Source organism: Phoca vitulina, unplaced genomic scaffold (assembly GCF_004348235.1).
Source record: "Phoca vitulina isolate PV1807 unplaced genomic scaffold, GSC_HSeal_1.0 scaffold40, whole genome shotgun sequence".
NCBI lineage: Eukaryota > Metazoa > Chordata > Mammalia > Carnivora > Phocidae > Phoca > Phoca vitulina.
Genome location: NW_022589743.1, coordinates 3,425,999 through 3,447,194, shown reverse-complemented (window position 1 = coordinate 3,447,194; position 21,196 = coordinate 3,425,999). Strand labels below are relative to the sequence as shown.

The 21,196-nt window shown below is 48.9% G+C and overlaps 1 protein-coding gene across 2 annotated transcripts in view; it reads right to left on the bottom strand.

Annotated features, from left to right (window-relative positions):
• Positions 1-21,081, bottom strand: part of IGF2BP1 (insulin like growth factor 2 mRNA binding protein 1) — a 39,312-nt gene extending 18,231 nt beyond the window's left edge. For both annotated transcript variants that reach the window (XM_032428931.1, XM_032428932.1), the window contains exons 1-2: positions 20,907-21,081; positions 19,652-19,712 (exon numbers count right to left, since the gene is read on the bottom strand). In XM_032428931.1, coding sequence (XP_032284822.1) covers positions 19,652-19,712; positions 20,907-21,081 — 236 coding nt within the window. The remainder of the gene's footprint in view (positions 1-19,651; positions 19,713-20,906) is intronic.
• Between the last annotated feature and the right edge of the window lie 115 nt (positions 21,082-21,196).

The following is a 21,196-nucleotide window of genomic DNA, read 5'->3' as shown; positions in this document are numbered from 1 at the left end:
GGGGGGGGGGGGGGGGGGCGCGGCGGCATGAAGGCCACAGAGACCAAGTGACCATTTTTCTCAAGCCCTGGGGACATTTCAGGAGAGAACAGAGGGAGAGAGCACCCATGCAACAGCAGAAGGAGTTAAGTAGCAAACCAAGAATTTCAGGAAGCACAGGAGCTGGATACCCGGAAAGGGATGTGGTCGGGAGTTCTCCCTGGGAAGGAAGTTCTCGTCCTTTTCACCTTTTCAGAGAAGTGTCACTGGCTTAGACTGGGAAGGAAAACAGGTCAATTAGGGAAGGGCCTAACATTTGAGGAATGCTTAACAGATGCCAAGCTGAAATTCAGCACTTGCTAGAAGACCCTCATTGCCCATGAGGGTGGGGCCCGACGCTCCGTTTTACAGACCAGGACCCTGAGAATGGGAGATTATTTCTGCCAAGTACACAGCTACTAAAAGCCAGAGTCAGGCTTTGAACTCAAAACTTGTCTGGTTCCAGGCTCTGTGAGCTGTCCCCAGCGCTGCTGTTTTGATGGAAGAATGGCGACAAAAAGCCTTTGTCAAAATTCAATCAAGTTAGGCCAAAGGACAATTAAAAATATTCAGAATTTGGGGCGCCTGGGTGGCTCAGTCGGTTCAGCAGTTGCCTTCAGCTCAGGTCATGATCTCAGGGTCCTGGGATCGAGCCCCAAGTTGCGCTTCCTGCTCAGCGGGAAGGCTGCTTCTCCCTCTCCCTCTGCTGCCCCCCCCCCCCACCGCTTGTGCTCTCCCACTCACACTCTCTCTCAAATAAAATAATAAAAAAATCTTTAAAGAAAAAAATATTCAGAATTCATACAACATAGTGAACAGTGGGCCTGGGTAAGTGGGTACTATTCTCCAATAAATCAAAACGTCCCACCTGTAATTCCTTAAGCTAGGAACTTTTCCCAGCTGCATATTTCCATAAGTGGGTGAAGTGATTCTAATGGCATACTGAACACTGATTAGATACTGGATAACACTGTTAACTAAGAATCAATGATTTTGCAAGTTCTTATTTTTTTTAAGTAGGCTCCATGCCCAGTGTGGAGCCCAATGCAGGTCTTGAACCCTCGACCCTGAGGTCAGGACCTCAGCTGAGATCAAGAGTCAGATGCCTAACTGACTGAGCCACCCAGGTACCCCTCAAGTTCTTATATTTTTTAAAAAAAGAGACAGGGACGCCTGGGTGGCTCAGTTGGTTAAGTGTCTGCCTTCGGTTCAGGTCATGATCCCAGAGTCCTGGGATCGAGCCCGCATCCCCGCATCGGGCTCCTTGCTCAGCGGGGAGCCTGCTTCTCCCTCTGCCTGCCACTCCCCCCCACCCCTGCTGTGCTCTCTCTCTCTGACAAATAAATAAATAAAATCTTTTTTTTTTTTAAGAGAGAGACAAACAATTACAGATAAAATAAGGTGTCCAGGATTTGCTTCAAAATAATTAGAGCGTGAAGAAAAAATAAACACCGACTGGATATGAGTTGGTATTTTTTAAAGCTAGGTGATAGGTACATGAGAGATTTATTAAATTATCTTTTATACCTTTTTGTTTACATTTTTTTCCATAATTAAAACTGTTTTGTTTTAAGCAGGGCTCAAACCCAGGACCGTCAGATCAAGACCTGAGCCGAGACTAAGAGTCGGACGCTGAAGCAACTGGGCCACCCAGGTGCCCCTAAAATTGTTTTTCAAATTATTCCAGCTTAGCCAGTTTTAAAGTCATAGCAGGTTCCAAATTAATGGATCTAACTAATGAGGTTTTCCAGTTGGTGTTGTATCAGCAAGAATGTAAGCCTTGGTGATGAGCCCGCTGGGGACTGGAAGGGGGCAGGGGCCTGGGGTCCAGGGTTGAGAAGAGCGGATGCACAAATGATAGCCTTCAGAATGGGGCCTCCCTGCAGGGCAGAATGCACAGGAGGTACAAGGACTCCAGGTCTACTGGAAAAAGGCTGAAACCTGCCCCAGGGAGTGCTCTATTCCTCTTTCCACCCCCACAGCCCCGGGGGAAGGGACCTCATTCCCCCCCTCCCCCCAGAAGGAGGAGTTCCTTTAAACCAGGGTGGGGTAAACCAGCGGAAGGTGGGGGGAGTGGGAAGGAAGCAGCAACAGGTTTTGGAAATCTTGTCAAGCTTGGGGCCCCTGATCAAGAGTCAAACCTGGACTTTCATCTCGGCAGAGAACCAGGATTAAACTGGGATTTCCAGATTAGATCCTGCACCTCCAGCCCTCCCCCAAGCTGTGATTTTCTGACAAGCAGGCTGTGTGGCCTTGGACAAGTCCAACCTTCAACTCTCTGGACCTCAGTTTCTCACATGTGGGAAACAAGGACCAGGATTGGTCTGTTTTACAAGGTCTTGTGTTCCCAGACCGGGATCAACCCTGTCTACCCATAGGAAAAGGCTTTCTTTCTTTTTTTTTTTAAAAGATTTTATTTATTTGAGAGCGAGAGAGGGCACACAAGCAGGCAGGGAGAGTGGGAGAGGGAAAAGCAGGCTTCCCGGGGAGCAGGGAGCCTGATGTGGGGCTCGATCCCAGGACCCTGGGATCATGACCTGAGCCGAAGGCAGACGCTTAACGACTGAGCCACCCAGGTGTCCCAGGAAAAGGCTTTCTTAATCTGAGGAATTTTCTATGGACTAAAGGTCTTAAATAAGTGGTTCTTTTTTTTTTTTTTCAAGATTTTATTTATTGGACAGAAAGAGCGCACAAGCAGGGGGAGCAGCAGGCAGAGGGAGAGGGAGAAGCAGGCTCCCCACAGAGCAGGGAGCTGATGCGGGGCTTGATCCCAGAATCCTGGGATCATGACCTGAGCCGAAGGCAGACACTTAAGGACTGAGCCACCCAAACGCCCCTTAAATAAGTGGTTCTTAACAGCCCCCCCCACACACACACCTTTGTCGATACTCCATTCCCATTAGGAATGTGATAAAAGCTACGAACACTCTACACCAGAAAAGCGCCAACATTCTGCACACACTTTCAAGATCTCAGGAGTTCATGAAGACTTTGGAATCCACCCGTAAGTCCAAATTTAAGACATCCTCCCACACATCTACACATTGATGCCCCAGTCCTGGCTCAAGCCTACGGGCAGCTCCTCGAAAAGCTGGTAAGAAACTAACCCAAGGCGATGAGAACACAAGCCTGGCTGGGGACCGGCTGGAGCAGTTACCTGCATGTCGGACGAGAGTGAGCCACAAAGGTTGCAAACCTGCAGGCGCAACCCTGCTTGCTTTCATTCTCATCCACAAACTCACTACCATGACTTGCCCCAAGGTTTCTGTGGTCCAGCTGCTGCAGTCCTTCATTCCACAGATTTTCTTGGCACCTACTAAGCACTGGGCCCCTGCTGTCCACCCCACAGTAGCCACTAGTCACATGTGGCTTTTGAGCCACTAAATTGTGGCTACTGCAACTGACGAACAGAATGCTCGTTTTAGAGGTGTTTATGTAATTTAACTTTTCCTCTGTAAAATTTGTGAAATCTAAATACTGATCGGGGGGCGCCTGGTTGGCTCGGTCGGTTGAGCATCCCACTCTACATTTCAGCTCAGGTCATGGTCTCAGGGTCTTGGGATCGAGCCCCGCCTTGGGATCCATGCTCTGTGAGGAGTCTGCTTGGGATTCTCTCTCCCTTTCCCTCTGCAACTCCCTCCCCAGCTCCTGCACTCTCGCTCACTTCTATCAAATAAATAAATAAAATCTTTATAAATTATAAAATGCTGATTGAATGTTTCCAATGCAAACTTAGCATCTGAATTGGAATAGGCTCTAAGTATAAAATACTACACACCAAATTCCTTATGACTTTGTACCCCCCTCCCAAAAAAATAAAACCTCATTATTACATTGATTCCATGTTGAATTAATAACACTTTGAATTTCTAAATTAATTTTAGAATTAATCTTTTACATTATTTTCCCTCTTTTCTGACATAGCTATTAGGAAATTTTTAAAAAGAATCTAAGCAAAAAAAAGAAAAGGAAATTTACTTACATATGTGGCTGTCAATGCATTTCTACTGGATGAGGCTGGGCACTGTGCTACAGTGCAGAGCATAAGGTGATGGCGACAGGCATGCCTCCTGCTCTCAAGGAGCTGACAGTCCAATAGGGGACCCCATTTGGTTGGGGATGGGAGAAGGGAATGGACAAGGTTAACTGGGGAGTAGGGGGGGGCTGTCCACTGCATCCCTGGCTGATCCTATTGACTCTTCAACAAGAGAGTCCCCGACCGCTGACGCTGGAGTAGAAGCACCCTCCCGAAGCTGGCTCTCCTCCCAGTTTTTTCCAGCTGGAAATCACACATCAAACGCCCTAAAGTGCCAACCCCTGCCTTTTCCGTAAGATCACCACTGACCCAGTCCTTCTTCCCCACCCTGCCTCCTTACCCCTCTAGGGTGCAGGGTGAAGAAAGTAATTGTCCAGGAAAGCCTCCGAAGGGGGCGGGCCTGGCACGCTCCAGGCACGGCGGTAGCTGAGAAAGGGGGCGGGGCTGAAGGGGGGGGAGGAGCTGGCCCAATGCCCAGGGCTCCGTGCCAGGCTGATCCAGAGGCAGGGCAGCCAGACAGGCGGGCTGTCGGGTGGGCTGATGGGCAGGGTAGGGGCTGGAAAGGAAAACATGAACCTACTGAAAGGTACAGGACTAGGCAGAGCAGACACCACCGCCCAGGTGAATGCCTGGGTGGAGGAGGGGCAACTAGAAGGCAGGGGACACCACTGCGATGTTATCTGTGGTCCCGTGAACATGGTCTTTCAAATGTATGTAGCACCCCTGCACTGTCCCACGTGTGTTCGGACTCCTGTGCTAATGCTGGGGACAAGGAGAAAGGAAAATCAAATCTCCAGGAGATTTTGGGGGAAAACCCACACCCCCCCCCACACACACACACACCTTTGGAAGGCTCTGTATCATGTTTAATATGCTTCCAGCCTACCTAGAGGCAGAAAAGCAGGTGGGGGGCAGGGAGGGGTCGCTAGGCTGCTCACATGACTAAGGATGCACGCATGCGCACACCCACACAACCGCGAACCCAGCACCAGCAAGTTCCAGTCGAAGGAAATCAGATTCATACACTGAGGCGGGAGAGGGGTAAGCCCCTCGAGCCTGAGAGGTTCCTCAACAGTCACCTTCGACTGACGCCTGGAGAAACCAGGGCTCAGAAAAAAGGAAATGAGCCTTTGGTGACGCTAAGGTAGAACCGGAACTCCGCTCTCCTCCCAGGCTGGTTTATGCTCATCTCCACCAAACCTTGCTGCTTTCTCTCTGACAAGAAGTGTTAACACAGCAGAAGCTTGTATAGCCCCGATGTCAGCAGCAGGAAAAATGCCCATATTCTGTATGGCTAAGTGCATGCCAACTGGCTTTTACTGCATGCGGCTCTAATTTGGGCACAGGGTTTAACTCACACAAGAGCTAACTATACTATAATACGGCTGGATGCCTGTCAGAGAAATGTTAGCAGTGTAAAAGGATAGTCACCAAAAATTCTTGCAAGATTTCGTGTATGTTTAGGGACAGGCAAGGAAGCAAAGGTGAGACATGGAGTGGGGAAGGCGCTAACCAGTGTTAGCAAGCAAACCTCATGGATGAATACTTCACTCAATTCACTCATCTCGGAAATAAATGGTTTGACAAGACAGCCCACGTTTTTTTTCTTGCCCATCTGGGCAGCACCAGAGAGGAAGCCAAAACAGAAGCTCTGAGACAGTGTAGTTCTTTCCAGACAAATCTCAAGTCGGCCTGGGCCAACTGCCTCTCCCCCTCTCCACCTTGCTCTCTGCCTCGAATCGTGCTCTTTCACCTGAGTGGTTCTTAAGAGTGGGAGCTGGCCACGTGAGCTCTGCAGGGTGAAGTGGGAGGAAGGAGAATCTGGGTATGGGGACGTGTGGAGAAGCCTTCAGCATAAACCTAACTTGTGGGGACAAATGATAAAGAGGTGACCCAACGTGAGCCGCGCAGCCTTCCTGGTGGAGGCAGCGATGGTGTGGGATCAGAAATGAACCGCTGCAGACATCATTCGCCACCCTTCTCAGGCTAGCAGTGAGAAGCACTTCCAGCATCTTCACCGGGGGGTGGAGTGGAGAAGCTAATACACTGAGAGGAAAAGGCAGAAGGGGGGCTAGAAAGGCTATTCCTGCCCCAACCTCACCAGAGATGTTGGCTGAACTCTCACCCCCCAGTGGAGATGTCAGCATTTCTCCAGAAAGCTTACGAGCCACAGGGTCTGGCCCTCTGCGGAAAGCATCATGGGGGCAAGCCTCGGAACTAGAGAAAGGCTGAGTCTCGCCCTCAGGAGGGAACGGCAAGTTTGGAGAGCCCAGTTCAAGACAGGACTTTGCGGTGAAGCTCTCAGAAGAAAGGGTAAGGAAACTAGACCAGCCTCAAGAGAAATCAGTCTTCAACAACTCAATTCCCCACCGAGAAAACGACCCTATGGGACTTCGCGTAATTCTTGGACTCGGCAGTGTTTCCTGTGAAAGGACGCGAACGTATCCCAGTAAACATTAAAAATAATAACCGATCATCCTATTAGTGGAAAGGCGTGCTGGTTGTGTCCCTCCGCCATGAGGTTAACCAGCTCAAGGCATGGCTCCCCTCCAGCTGCCCGCGAAGACCTGTTGGTAGTCAGAAACTTCAGGAGGCTGGTGTCTGTCTCTTCCTAGTGGGGTGGGGACTTATCACAACAACTCTCCTCGGACCCGGACACCCATCCCGACTTCGGCCCTGCCTCGAGGCAGGCGCAGATGCCCTTCTGGTAGGTCCTTCTTCCCAGCCCAGGGATGGCGTCCAGGAGTTGCACCAGCACCTTCCAAGATGGTGCGGCAAGCAAGGTCTCAGACATGCCAGGAGACCCAGGGTGGCGGGCAGGGCCTTCCGCCGCGGAGGGCCGCCAGAGCGGGGGCAGGCAGGGCAACGGAGGAGAAAGAGGTGCCTGGGAAGGGCGGCAGCAGCTGAGGGTGGGGGAGGGCTGGCAGCAGCTGGGGGGAGGAGGGGAGCCCTCATGAACGGGCAATTGAGAAGGCCTGAGCAGCTGAGCGGCCGCGCTGGCGTCGCCGGGCCTGCGCCCCACGCGGGCGGCCCCTTCCCCCAGCCCCTCACCTCGCCCAGGGAAAGCTGAGCGCGCGGCCTCCCACCCCAGCCGCTGGGTGGGCCGCGTCGGCAGGGCTCCGGGAGGGGGCAGGCGATGCCCCCCGGGTCCCCGCCCCCCTTCTCTGCCGCAGGCTCGGCAGTCTAGAATGTTCTGCCGCCAGAACCCCCTCGGTACCCCGACTCATTCGGGGCCGGTCCCGCCCGGCCCAGGGGGCCCTGGGCTCCCCGGCGGGGCCCAGGAGGGGGAGGGGACAAGCGCCCCCGGGCTGCCGGGTGGGGGTGGGGACAGGACTTTGCCCTTTGTCTCTCTCTCCAGAGCCACCGGCCGAAACCCGACCCCATGAGCGAGCCAGGCAGCCAGCGAGGGGCAGGCTCCCCCTCCGGGGTCCTTTAGTAAATCCAGACCCGACCTCCCTGTGGTCAGGGCTGTGACTGAGGTGGTCCTGTGGGGGAGGGGGCTTCCCGCCTGCAAACAGGCCTGCAAGCATTTAAGTGGGAACCGGCTGGGGGTAGGGGGCCGGGAGAGGGCTGGAAGTGGGGCCGCAGAAGCTGGAGGGGAGAAAATGGCCCGGGAGGCGGCATTCCTTAGAGACCTCGGCCGGGCTGCGGGGAGGAGGCAGGACCAGGCCAGGGAGGCCTCCCACTGCGAAGGCAGGAACTGAGGCCCGGCAGTGGGCTGGGCTGGGCTGGGGGCACGGGACGCAAGGGCCTTCCGGGCCTGAAGAAAAAAGACCCTGTTCCCGGGACGTCCCGGGAGCCTCCTCAGAAAAGCTACAATCCAAGAGCCATCTTCCGCACCCCCATGCAGAGTAGGGCATTTGTCTGGGGGTGAGAAGGACCTTCTTTGTCCTCTTGGGGTGTCATCAGTTAATGATAATCATTAATAACTCACATTTGCACGGACTTTATAGAGTTTACAAAGTCCTTCTTTACACCCGCACCTCCTATGAACCTAGAACAGCGACAAGAGATTGATTTGAGCCTCTGAACCGCCAAAGAATGAGAATATTTTTTATTTCCATTCTGCAGTTCAAAAAAAAAAAAAAAAAAACCGGCTCAGAGAGGTTAAGTGACTAACCCAAGGTGACACTAGCCAACAACCGTGGCTACACCATGAAGCCGGCCTGTTCCTCCTGCTTCTCAGCAAAAAGAAGGTGCCTAGGTTCTTGCTCCTCAAAAGCATACATAAGCTATGAATTATGGTTCTGTAGGCTTTGCAACAAAGGTGAATTCTTTGTCCCTTCCTGCTAAGAGGGGGAGGGGGTGGGTGGGAGAAGCATCTCAATCCCTGCCCCTCCCCCCAGCCTCCCATGTTCCCTGGGGTTGAACCCAAACAAAGGGGGCGGGGGGGGGGGGGGGGTACCAGCCAGAGGCTCCAGCCCTGGTGCCTATCAGAATGCCAAAGGATGAATGGAGGCCCTTAAAACTCAAAATACCTAGCTCATTTCCTGGGGTTTCTGGAGATGGGGATGTTGAAGATGAGGAAACGAGGCCCGAGAAAAGATAGGGACCCCGGATCCCACAGTTTACCCATCTGGAGAGATAGCAAGCTGAGGCTGATACCTGAACTTTAACCCCACTCAAGTCCTTCTCCACTTCGCTCAGCTCCCTCTCTGTGGGTCTTTTTCTATCTAAAAACAGAATCCCCACTTCCCATCTTAGCTGTCCAGACAAGAGGAGAATTTTCTGGATTTTTTTTAACCACTGAAGATTGCCTGAAAATCCCAACAGTGAGAGGAAAATAAAATGCAAAGCAGGTATAAAACACCTGGGGAAGAAGGAGGCTCAGAACAGGGTGAAATTCATGTTAGGCATGTTTTTTATTTGCTAAACTTACTTATGCACTCCCCCCAGAAAAGCTCAAGATAAGATTCAATTTCCTCCAACTTTAGAGGATCACCTGTTCCCACCTTCTAAGAGAGCTCAGCCTCAGAGGTGGAAAGGCTTGGGTCTGAATCCCAGCACTACCACCTATTCAAGGTGCTGACCCTGGCTAAGTTACTTTACCCGCTCAGAGCTTCAGCTTCTTCTGTAGAAGGAAATCACTTGCACAGGGCTCTTTATGAGGATTCAGGGATGTGACGAGATACTCAATAAAAGCTCATCTTTTGACCTGAGTCACCTCGAACAGAGCTCTGGAGCCAAGAAGATGCTCTATAAGGGAAATAAACAGGGATATCTGCCCTACCTGCCTGAGGGCCTCACTACAATGCCACCCCTCTCTTCTAGATGAACTGTCTTCCCGTCAACATCTCCCTGTCAATCCATCATGCTCTCCTTAATCCACTCCTATTTTGTCTGCCTATCCTCCAAAACACAGCTTAGCTCCCTCAAAGCCTCCCTCCTCTATTTTAGTCCCTGAGGTTGTGTGCCTCCCATTTTAATACATAGTCTCTTGGCCTCTGCTGTCCCACAGCTCTTCCTAGCTCTAAAGTGAAAATGCTGGAGGGCAGAGATTTTTATCTTGCACCTCTCTTGTGCAGCTCCCTCTCTCAACCCTTGTCTCTCTCCCCCACTCTGAAAAAGACCCAATAGTGCTAAATAAAAACCCAACAAATGATTAGTGTTAATGCAAGAGAGGGGTCAGGCAAAGACTCCTGTATTTATGGAAGGATGAAGAGGTGACCACCATGTAGGAAGGAAAAAGAAAAACTGGCAATGGTTTGAATACCACTAGAGGGGGGTGGGGCGGGGGAGTTCGTTTACCGGGTACAGTTTCGGTCCTGAAAGATGAAGAGTTCTAGAGATGAATGCAGGTGTTGGCTGCATGACAGCGTGAATGTTCTCCATAACCCAGCTGCGCGCCTAATGCTCACAGTAGTAAATGTCATGTTATGTATGCCTCACCACGTAAAATTATTTAGATATTTAAGAGGTATTTAATTAACTGAAATTATTTTAAAATACTTAAAATTATTTTTAACTTAGGGGCGCCTGGCTGGCTCAGTCGGTAGAACACACAGCTCGACCTTGGGGGTTGTTACATCAGAGCCCCAGGTTGGGCGAAGAAATTACTTAAAAATAAAATCTTATAAATTAATAAGTAAGTAGATAGATAAACAAATAATTTTTAACTTAAAAAATTTAAAAACATTTTTTTTATTTAAAATTCTCTTAAAACACCAAGGAGCAAGTTAAAAATCTAAAAGCTCCTGGAGGAAAATGAACTGAGAAGTTGTATTTCCTTCCATCTCTAATACTAGTCTTTCACTTGTCATTCATTGTATTTCTAATACCTGGCAGAGGCGTGGCACGCAGTAGAAGACTCTGAATACATAAAAACGAGTGGATGAACATACGCAGGTGTGAGTGAACCCACTGGGAGAGGTACCAAACTTCCCAGCAAAATGCTAGCGATCACACCAAGCTGTACCATCTTTTTAAATATTTTCTTACGTGGAATTTGGTTGTAAATATGTCATTTTTAAAATCTCTCCTCCCCCCTGCAAAAATGGCTAATGTTTGAGTGGCAAAGCCCCCTCACACACACACACACACACACACACACACACACACACAAACCCAAGCTAAAGTTGCTGACCAGGGGATGTTTTGAAGAGAGCAAAGGAACCTGAGCCTAGACAGGCTCCATTCTTCCTCTAGTTAGAAGTTTAAATTTAGCAAACTACTCATTCAAGATAGTCAGTGAGGGACAAGCATAGGAAAGTGAAAGAAAGATTATCTCAGAGAGACATAGGATGTTTGTGAAGATCGTCGTATTCCCCCTGCCTGCCTCCAGCTTATTCTGGGTGGGTATCACTCTACCCTATTCTAAAAAGCCAGCAGCAGCAGCTTTGAATCAAATGGTGATAACCATAGGCAGGAAAACCCTCTAGATCAAATTAACTACAGTGAGCCAAATCTTCCCTTCTTTTCAACAAAAAGTTGCTGGTGTGGACACTCGACATAAGGAGTCAAGAGAATATCTTCGGAATCCCGCTGTTTCCCCCCAAGCCAACATCCTCTGTCTAGTCGCTACCCAGAGCACACTGGCTGCAGGCACCAACAGCCTGGTCTGCGAAGGATCATCTCTACTCTTTAATTTCGGGGTCTGTCTCCAAATCCTGCCAAAACCAACTGCTCTATTACAGTCGGACCTCTCCTCCCAAGAAACTCAGAGACCTGGAGGAGGAAGTAGAGTAAATATTTCTAGCCCTGAACAGACATCCTCACCAAGTTTACTCCACCCGACAGCCCCCACTTTAGTTCCTGCCTCCCCTCATTTCGTCCTCTTCAGCTTCAGAATACCTCATGGGAAGTTGAGGAGCCCCAAGCAATCCCAGATGGCACTCCAGAAAAGAGGCAACACACATCATTCCACATAAACTAATTGTAAAACCCTTTATAGTAACTGATTAAAGTCACAAGCCTGTTAAATGGCCAAAAGCCACATCCGGATTGGAAGCCCTTCCTCTCCCCACCCCACTGAGAAGGTTCAATCCTCAGTCCCTAGACTGAGATTTCGAAAGGGGCAATAGGTCTGTGCGAGTGGGTGTTGTGTGCACCCTTTCAGCAGGGAGGCCCAAAGAGGAAGTGGGTGGCAAGATGGGCTCTCTTTCCAGTCCATGGGGCCAGGGCAAGTGAGGCCACTGGGGCTGTGCCCTCTATAAGGGGAGCAATGTATGCGGTCACTTCCTGGGCATCCAGGGATCCCCAACTCCTGAAAGGCTACTTTGTTAGCTTACCAAGAGCTGAACATCAAGGCAAACATGCCCATCTCCCACCAGGTGGGAGAAGCTGCTCTCATTTCTTCCTTCCTCTGACCCCCAAGGACTCAAAGTCCCCTTCATCCTGAATCTTTTAACACTTACCTCATTGCCAGAATTAAGGCGGTTCTTCTCTCACCAATGTCCCTGCCCTACATGCACCTTTGACGGTAGCCCCCAAGTATGAAATTTCATCTGGCCTGGGTTCATGGCACCAACAACAGAATATATGGCCCACTCCTCTAAGGAACAATCAGCAGTAGCATTCTCCACCATCTCTTCAAGTCTCTTGTCTGACAGGATGGGGTCCATAATGCAGGGGGTCTGGGAGGACTGCCCTGATGACCCTCATCTCCCTCTCCCAAAAGGTGGCTTTTCCTTTCAGCATGCAAGTTATCAGAGCACCCTACACATAAGTCCCCTTCAATATGCCTATCCATCACTGTTCCATATAAAATACATGCCAAAGTCACAGAAGGATAAACACCCTACCTACTGCCTTAGATTATGCCCCAAGCTGCCACAGTCCAAAGACAGGAGGCAGAGAGGTCCGTATCTAAAACAAATAATAGCAATAATAATAGTTAATGTGTAATAACACCAGTTCAGTTACAGAAATCGAGGCTTAAGAAGATTAACTTCTGGGCGCCTGGGTGGCTCAGTTGGTTAAGCAACTGCCTTCGGCTCAGGTCATGATCCTGGAGTCCCGGGATCGAGTCCCGCATCGGGCCCCCGGTCAGCAGGGAGTCTGCTTCTCCCTCTCCCGCTCCCCGCTCTTGTGCTCTCTCTCTCTCAAATAAATAAATAAAATCTTTAAAAAAAAAAAAAAAAAGAAGATTAACTTCTGCAGTTTCAGTCACTGCCTGGCTCCAAAGCTCTTGTTTTTAAACACTGAGCTCTCCTGAGAGACCTTTCCTCCATAGTCCTAAAGAGGTTGCAGAAGGAGGCACCTAGGTTGGTCAGGAGACCCTGACCCCATAGAGCGTCCTCTCTCCTTGAGCCTCAGTAATTCAGAATGATTCCTGTCCACGCAACTCCTGCTGCCAAAGAACTCAGACCCCACAAACAACCTTTACATGGAACAACTTCTTCCTGAATCCTGATTTCTCCTCTTGGAGATTCTAACTACATCCAATCAACTAAACTATCCAATCAAATTTCACTCAGACTTAACATTTTCCATTTCAAGTGGTCAAAACATCTGGATGAAGGACTAATTTTTCAACTGAAACTAACTCAACATGAATGAAAATTGAAGTTTTCCTCACCCTTTTCCTACAGAAATATGTAGAGGGCTGACTAGAATCCACCGAACAGACGCGGTGTGGGAAAGAGGTCCTCCATTTCTGCCGTCTCCTCTCAAAGAGGGATGTCTGCACACCCCTCCCCTAAACTATAAGCAGAATTCACACCCATCCATCCTGACTGGTCCCTTATGTGCCTCTAGCCACCAAAATGCCACTTGTCTAATAATCACACTTGTCTGTAGGGGTCCTGCAAACACCTTGACATAGCAGTCAAAAATTCTTATCATCCAGCTATTTGCTCTGTATTTCATTCAAAAGCAGTTGTACTAATGGTTCACCATGCTCTGTGCTCTCTGCCATACAACCAGAACATCAAATCCTGGAAGACTGGACTTCTGCGATAGGACTGCATTTCGGGGCGGGGGGGGGGGGGGGGTGCGGGGGGTTCTGTATACAGCCACATTTCAGTGTTTTGCAATCAGGTTTCCTCCAACTGCATTAAAATGATGAGGCCCAGACCCACTTTTCTCCTGTGATTTGCCCGTAATCCACATACATTGTATTTCAGTGGTCTGTGTTTAGGGTAAAAGCTTGTTGGAGCCTGTTGTGCCTTCGTTTTCCAACTATTTACTGCAAACCTACTAGCTGCAAACAGGCCTTACAAAGCTGGCTCAGCCTGTTCCATACGAGGATGACCCCTCCCACTCACTAAAAAAGGACAGAGCCCCCTCTGAACACAGTCTGAGGGGACACCCAAGCTCTTCTACTGGAATGGAGTTAGCAAACTGGGGGCTGAGCAGTGCCCCCCTCGGGATGGTACGTTATCACAGACGCTCCCCCGGTTGGATCTTTCGCTAGCCAAATCAAATTTTTATCAGTAACCAAAAGAGCATGTACTGTCTTGAGTGCACGTTTTTTGAGACCTTTTCTTGCTTTTGTTTTGACAGGCATTTTAAAAGGTGTGGGCGAGGAGAGGAAATGTGCTCAGCACAGGTGGAAATGGTGTGCAAATCTGGCGGTTCACATGGAGTCAAACGCTGGCTGGGACCCTAAGAAACGTCTTGCAAGCCCAGTCAGTGGCCCACCGGAGGACCTGTTGTTCTCTCTTTCACCACACGAATAAAACCCACCCTAGAACCTCTGGTTACTATTCCCCCGCTTTGTTATTGTTTCAGTCTGCCTCTGGGACATGGAGACTGGCCATTTTCTAAAGATTACTGGACCCTGTTAACTCTTCCAGCTCTATGCCCCGTTGCCAAGGGGCCTCAGCTCCGGGGAGAGGGCCACCACTATGTGCACCTCCATTTTCTCTCCACCTCTCGTCCTCTTTCCTCCTTACCCCTTCCTCTCTCCCCACCCTCCTCACCCAGCCCTCTTCACTCCGCCTTGGCCTTTAGCTTTTGCCTTCGAATGGAAAGGTCTGCAGGCAGCCGGGGCGGGAATGGGAAGGTCTGCAGGCAGCCGGGGCGCTGCAAAGGGGCTGCGCCCGCAGCCGGGGACCGCTGCACGTGGGCGAGGTCGGGGATCTGGGGCTCTCGGGAGCGGGGTGAGGCTGTCTGCCGGCGCGCCGCGGCCGGGGGGGTCTCGGGGACCCCGGGAAAGGCAGCCCTGCGGGGGAGCCCCGGGCCCGCGGGGGCGCGGGCAGGGACTGCGGGGCCGCCGGGGCCGCAGCGGGCCGGGCAGGGTCAGGGCAGCGGGGCGGGCGCGGGCTCTCCAGGAAGCGCCTCCAGCGCCGCCGCGACTTTCTCTGCTTTTTGAAAAAGAGGAAGGGAAGGCAGGCAACTCCGACAGCCCAAGGAGCCTTGCCCTACGCCCAGTCTCCCACCCGTCTTCCAAAGCTGCTGTCTGCGACCCCCTCTCCCGTGGGTCGCTGTGCGCCTCCAGCCGCTTCTCTTTAAAAGGGAAGCGGGAACTCCACCCAACCCCCATCTCTCTCTCTCTCTCTCTCTCTCTTTTTTCCCCGTCTGGAATTTCCAACCCAGGACTAACTCGTCTGATTTCTCCAGTCTCCCCTGCTGCTTTTTTTCTTCCTCTTTTCTCTCCCTAACACTCCCATCCCAAATTCTAAGCTGCACTTTCTGGAAGGCATTAGCCACATTTTAAGAACCTTTAAAGAGGATGGGGAGCGAACAAGACGGAATTCAAATCCTAACAGCTGACAAAATGTCTGTTCTTCCAACGTCTTTGGTTCATACATTTATTCTAATGACACCACCACCACCACTACCACCACCAAAAACCAACAGAGATATAACCAATGTCCACCTTCAACAAAAAGATCCCCAAATTTCACACACCACTTGCTGGTCTCCCCCCTTTTTCACTCAACTAAACCAGATCTGAAATTTTTAAAAATAATTTAAAATTGTATACTCACTAGCCTATCTCAATAGTATCTTTGTCAACTGGCTGTTACACATTAAAGTTTAGAATAAACCCTTAAAAAATAAGCCTTAAAAGTACCCAAACACATAAAAAAAGATTCAAATGACCTATATTAAGGTAATTTAAAAAGATTAGAAGCTCAGAACCCTCGAATCAAGATTCTTCCAATGGCTAATGTCATGTATTTCATCTCTAAAACATAATTATAATAATGTTTTGCTCCTTTTCCACCAAAAGCTGTGCCATTAAAACTTTACATTTGGAACAGTTAACTATACTTTGAATAAATTAGTGATGGGAATTACAATTCTTCCCCTTCTTTCCCCCAAGGTTCTCCATCTGAGAAAGCATTAGAGTAAAATTTCATCTTTCTACTCTCGGTCAGAAAATAAAGGGTTCTAGGAACCTACCACTCTTCCAATGGACAAATACCACTGTCCTTTAGGAAAGCATCTTGAAATACTGTGCACTAAATGATAACAGATTCTCTAGCAGTGAAGAAAACATAATTTATGAATTTGTAAGATCTACTTTCTAGGTGGAAACTAAAATGTTGAGTGAATTGATTTCCACTTTCCCTCCAAACAGTGCAGAAAAATGTAAGAATCAACCATTTTAAAATTTATTTAAAGGCAAAAAAACTAACCTATTATTACTAAGAAAACCTTTTACCAAAAGTATCATAAACTGTTTCTACTTTAATCTTACTGGGTGAATACAGGTCAGATGTATCTTTCAACTACAACCACTGAAGTAAAAGTGCCTGAAAATCCTCCCACTCTAGTACTTTTTACTCCTTTGTTGTTTTTTTAAGACATTCCCTTGCTTCTTAACCCCCTTACTGTAATTCATTTTCAGCCCCTCAGAACAATTTTCATTAAAGACAAGTCCATTTCTGAAGGCAAAATCTTTTTGTTTTGAAAACGTTTAGTGATCCAATTACTTCAGAGCAAATCACTTAAAATTAAAAATACTATTTTTGCCACTTACAAGACATCCCTTCACATAGATTTTTCCAAAACTGCTAACTTTAGGAAATTAAACTGTAAAATCTGAATAAAGTTTAAGCACTTTCTGAGAGTTCTCACACTTCTATGGCTCTGACACCAATTTCTTTTTTTTTTTTTTTTAATACTTGGAAAATCAAGGTAAAGTGTTTAGCCCACCTCATTTTAAGTCAGCTTAGAGAAAAGAACAACCATTAACCTGCCTAAGAAAATCAGTCTTTTAAGTCGAACACATTTCATGCAGAGAAATGCAGTACATCTCTTGCATTTTTTTCTTAACAGCAACACCTTTTATTTTGATGACAGCAGCTGACAGTAGGTATGCTATCTTTAGGTCACATTCCTCTAGAAAAAGGCACACAGTGGCAAATGAAACACAAGCTTAATTCCTTTAAAAAGCAAGTCAATTCTCAAAATAAACAAGTCTAAAATGGGACCCCCCCCTTACCTTAACTACTCTTAGGTCTCTCAAAATAAAACACATGTACAAACCTCTTCCACAACTGTTTTAAAAATGCTTTAGGCTTTTCTCCTTTGTCCTAATATTTGACAGTGAATATATACAAATTCTCAACAAAAAGCCAAAACTGTTAGCCAAAAGTCCAACACTGTCTAAGAGAGGGTTTGGGAAGGTGGAAGAAATTTAATATCATCCATTTTAAAATTTCAAATTAATGTTTTCACTTTAAATGCATGGTGCTCAGTCTCTTGGGTTCTTAAAAAGGTACAAATAGTATATCTATCAAATAGATACAAAGTTAGAACAAAATTAATACTTCAAAAATCAGAGGATGCTAAGATAACTGCTGTAATATTACTTTTTTGTTTGATTCCCCCCTCTAAGAAACAAAAAACAACCAAACAAAAACCAGGAACACTTAGGTTGTTAGATTTTTATGAATCTCTTAGAAATGTTTAAAGTCGTAACTCATTTGGAACTGAGTGCATCAGGAAGTTACTTCTTTTCTATTTTTTTAAACAGTGGAAACAAGAGTATATACATACAAAATACATATGCACAGTCATTCATTTTGCTTAAAATGTATTAGTCATATTTAATTAACTAGTTCCTGTTCTATACATCCATGAGATTGAAAAAGCCAGTAACAGACCAACTGAATAGTTTTCAGACAGACTAAAAACACATACCACAAAATGCTTCCTTCAAAGAACACAAAATGATAGAGCAAACTTACTTCATAAAAACAAACTCTTTTTTTAAATCCTAAAACTTCAAAAATTGATTCATTCTAGAAAAATGAAGTGCCTTCTCAACCACCCCACAAACACACACACACACACACACACACACACACACACACACAACTGACTCAGTGTTTGTGCTCAAAAAATTATTTCAGGGAAGGGGAGAACACACAAAAGATGGAATCTAATATGGATGTGGAAAGGAAGATTTTGTACCCACTCTTCTCACAAACCCCACCCCTTCCCAACTCAAAAGCGCCCTAAGTAATGCATTTTGGAGGGAACAAGAAGGAGCCTAAAAATGGCTTGAAAGCAAGCAGATGGCTTAGGGGGAAAAGATCCATAAATACAGAGCACCATGGAAATTAAAATATAAATGTTTTGGGTCCCAACTCATCACATTTTGCTATTTCTCTTGCTTTCACTTCATTCCCTTTAAAATTTAAACCATCCATAAGAGCAAAAGGAAAAAAAATCCCACGTATGTCAGAATTCCAATTATTCTGGACATTTCTCATCAACATGTTTCAAACACTCAGCTTTCAGTTCAAATACCCACAATCTTCTCAACAAATCTACTGGTGTCAGTATCTTTCTCTCAGGCCCATCTCCAGGAAATGTTTCAAAATAATAAATAAGACTTTTTTTTCTTCCTTCTGATTTTATTGCCTCTTTACTCCTAACTCTAATTGCCTTTCCAATAAGAGTATTTGAAGCACTTGAGGTTAAATCACAGGCTCTATAAACATAGTTACAAGCCATATTGATCATCTATAGATACAATAGTTCTAAGTTACTTAAAATATCTTAAGCTAAACCCACTGAACAGATTTTTATCTCACTTAAACTTTACAGTTAAACTTCACAGGCTCAAAAAAAAAACCAAAACTATACAGAGCGACCCACCTCCACCTTCCCACCCAGAAAAGGCCAGGATTATTCCAAATGCAGCAAGTTTCCAGTTGAAATGAGGGGGAGAACACACCTAGGGAGGGGAGGGGGTAACAAGAGGATCAAAGATTTCCTGGGGGCTGCAACATGAGGGAAAATTCTGCACTGTCAACATGTTTAAATGAGAAAGCAGACAGACTCTGCCCCTATACTTTGCAGCCCAGGGTTCAATGAAAGATCTGAAATCCACCATGAATCAGATTTGGGGATAACATGATAGAGGTACCCCACTTTGCTTAAATGAGAATAGAAAGGTATTGGGACACACACACACACACACACACACACACTATCACTCTCTCTCTCTCTCTCCCACTATTCATCCAGGGAGTTCTAGACCCTCCAAAGAGCCCCAGCTCACAGCCTGAACACAAAGCTCTCACCCCAGATGGTCCCCTTGTAACAATGGACTGAAGGAGTGGGGGTGGGGGGGCTCGGAAAGGATAGCACAGCCAAAGCATATTCTTTGCAAAATCCAGTTGGGAGGGGAGGATGTGTGATGTGAGGGACTAGGGGTAGGTGTCTGAAAAAAAAATGCCCTTGCCTGTTGCAGAAATATACATAAAGCACAAGCAAAAGGGAATTCTTTTGGGGACAGGAACTCATTCCACTTCCCCTTGGATGTCGAAGGAGAGCCCCCCGAATCCACTTAAGAATTATAGGATGGGTGGGGGGAATAAAAGAGAAAAGGAGGCCTGCTAGAAGTTGCAGAAACGTCCAGGAGTTGTAACTCTTCAAAGATTTTTAGCTTCCTCACAAAAATGGCCCCCCACACACCTTGAACAAATCCACAAGGTTTCTCTCCTATTGATTTTTTCCCTTTTACTTCTCCAAATACCATCTCTCAGCCCACCCCAGCCCCGGCTTATTTTTTACAAGCTGTAAACCACCCATTACAAGATCTTAGCCAATCTTCCCTCCCTGCCCCCAACATCCGGAGTGGGGGGTGGGAAGGCCCGTAATGGGTTTCCTCCACTGGAAACACTATGGACCCCTTAACACAGCCTCTAAGCGCCCCCAGGTTGCCTCCCTTCTCAAAGAGCCCTTTCCTACCTTTGTTTTTTGGGGACTGAGTGTTCAATCTCTAGGCGTTTTCCTTGCAATTCGACTTTCCCTAAAGATTTAAAAAAAAAAAAAAAAGGCAATATAAGAGCTGCAACGGGGGTGTGGGGTGGGAAAAGGACCAAGAGGATAATTCAGGAGTTACTGGGATCTGAGATCTGCCTAGGAATCCAGGCAGTGGGTTCCGTGGCCAGACGCGAAACGGTCGCTCTGGGAATGGTGGAATCTATAAATTCGTTATTGTGTTTTGTTAATTTTCGGTTTGTTCTGTTATCTGAGGCTAGTTGGGTAGTGGATCGCTCTGGGAGCCCGATCTGGGAATGGGGCGACCAGGGCGTTTGTGTGGGCGGGCTGCCTACTCGGCTCCCAGAGCTGGGGAGCTGGGGCCGGGAGAGAAAGGGCTCCCCGTTGGTCCCAAAGTGTGTTGCGGGGGAGGGGTGCAGAATGAAACTTTAGTTTTCGGTCGAGCCGCGGAGCAGGGCTCCGGGCGGCGGGGCGCTCACCTGTCGGGGCCGGGGGCGAGCAGAGGCCCTGGGGGAGCGGAGCGGGGCCCCGCGGGCAGGGTCCCCCGCGGCCGCGGCGCGCGCCTCTCGGCCCAGCCTGGGCGTCTCGGGAAGCAGCATGGCGACCCGGCGCCGCCGCCGCCGCCGCGCCACCCCGCTCACGCCCCACTTTCAAATCAAAATGGCTCAAGCCCAGGCCCTGGGCGGGAGGCGGGACCCCCTTCCTCTCCGGCCCTGCCCGAAGGCTGCCGTCCCCACTGGGCACCCGGGAGATCGGGGACGGAGCGGGGACCTCTTCCCCGCCTGGAAAGGCCTAGGGTGGAGGAAAGGGAGCTGTGGGTGTTCGCGCTGGGGGGCTGGGGGGGAGGGGGTCCAGCCTCGAATAGGGAGGGGCGGGCATGGAAATAAGGCCCAGACGGGAGCCGCCTGAGTGGGGACCCCCCCACACACTACCAATGGGGCCCCCGTCCCGTCGGCGGGGGGTAGGGGCGGCCTTACTAAAGCCTCCAGCTTCTGCTCTGGGGCTGGGAGGAAGGGGTGAGGGGGTCCAGGATATTTCCGCGCGAGGGGCGAGAGGGGGGATGGAGGGGGCGTCGAAGGAGGTGGGCGGAGGGTCGATGCCGAGGCCAAGCCCCGCAGGCCGGAGCGAGAGGGGAGTTGGCGGGCAAGGAGAGAAGAGGAGCAGGTCTCCGTTGTTGGGGGATTTCGTTGTGGCTTTTCCGGGGAGGTGGGTGCACTCTTACCGGAGAAAGTTTCGATGGCTTTCATCGCCCAGTGCTCGTCGGGGCAGTCCACGAAGGCATAGCCGGACTTGACCAAGAACTGGCCGCTGTAGGAGATCTTGTGCTCCGCAAACACTTTCTCCAAGTCCGCGGGGGTCACGCTCTCGTTGAGGTTGCCGATGTACAGCTTGTTCATGGTGGCGGTCTCCGGGCGGGACGCGGTCCCTGGCAAGGCCGAGCGGGCGGGCGCGGGCGGCGAGCCTCCTAGGCCGAGAGGCGGGAGGCCGGCGGCAGCAGCCGCAAACTTTCTT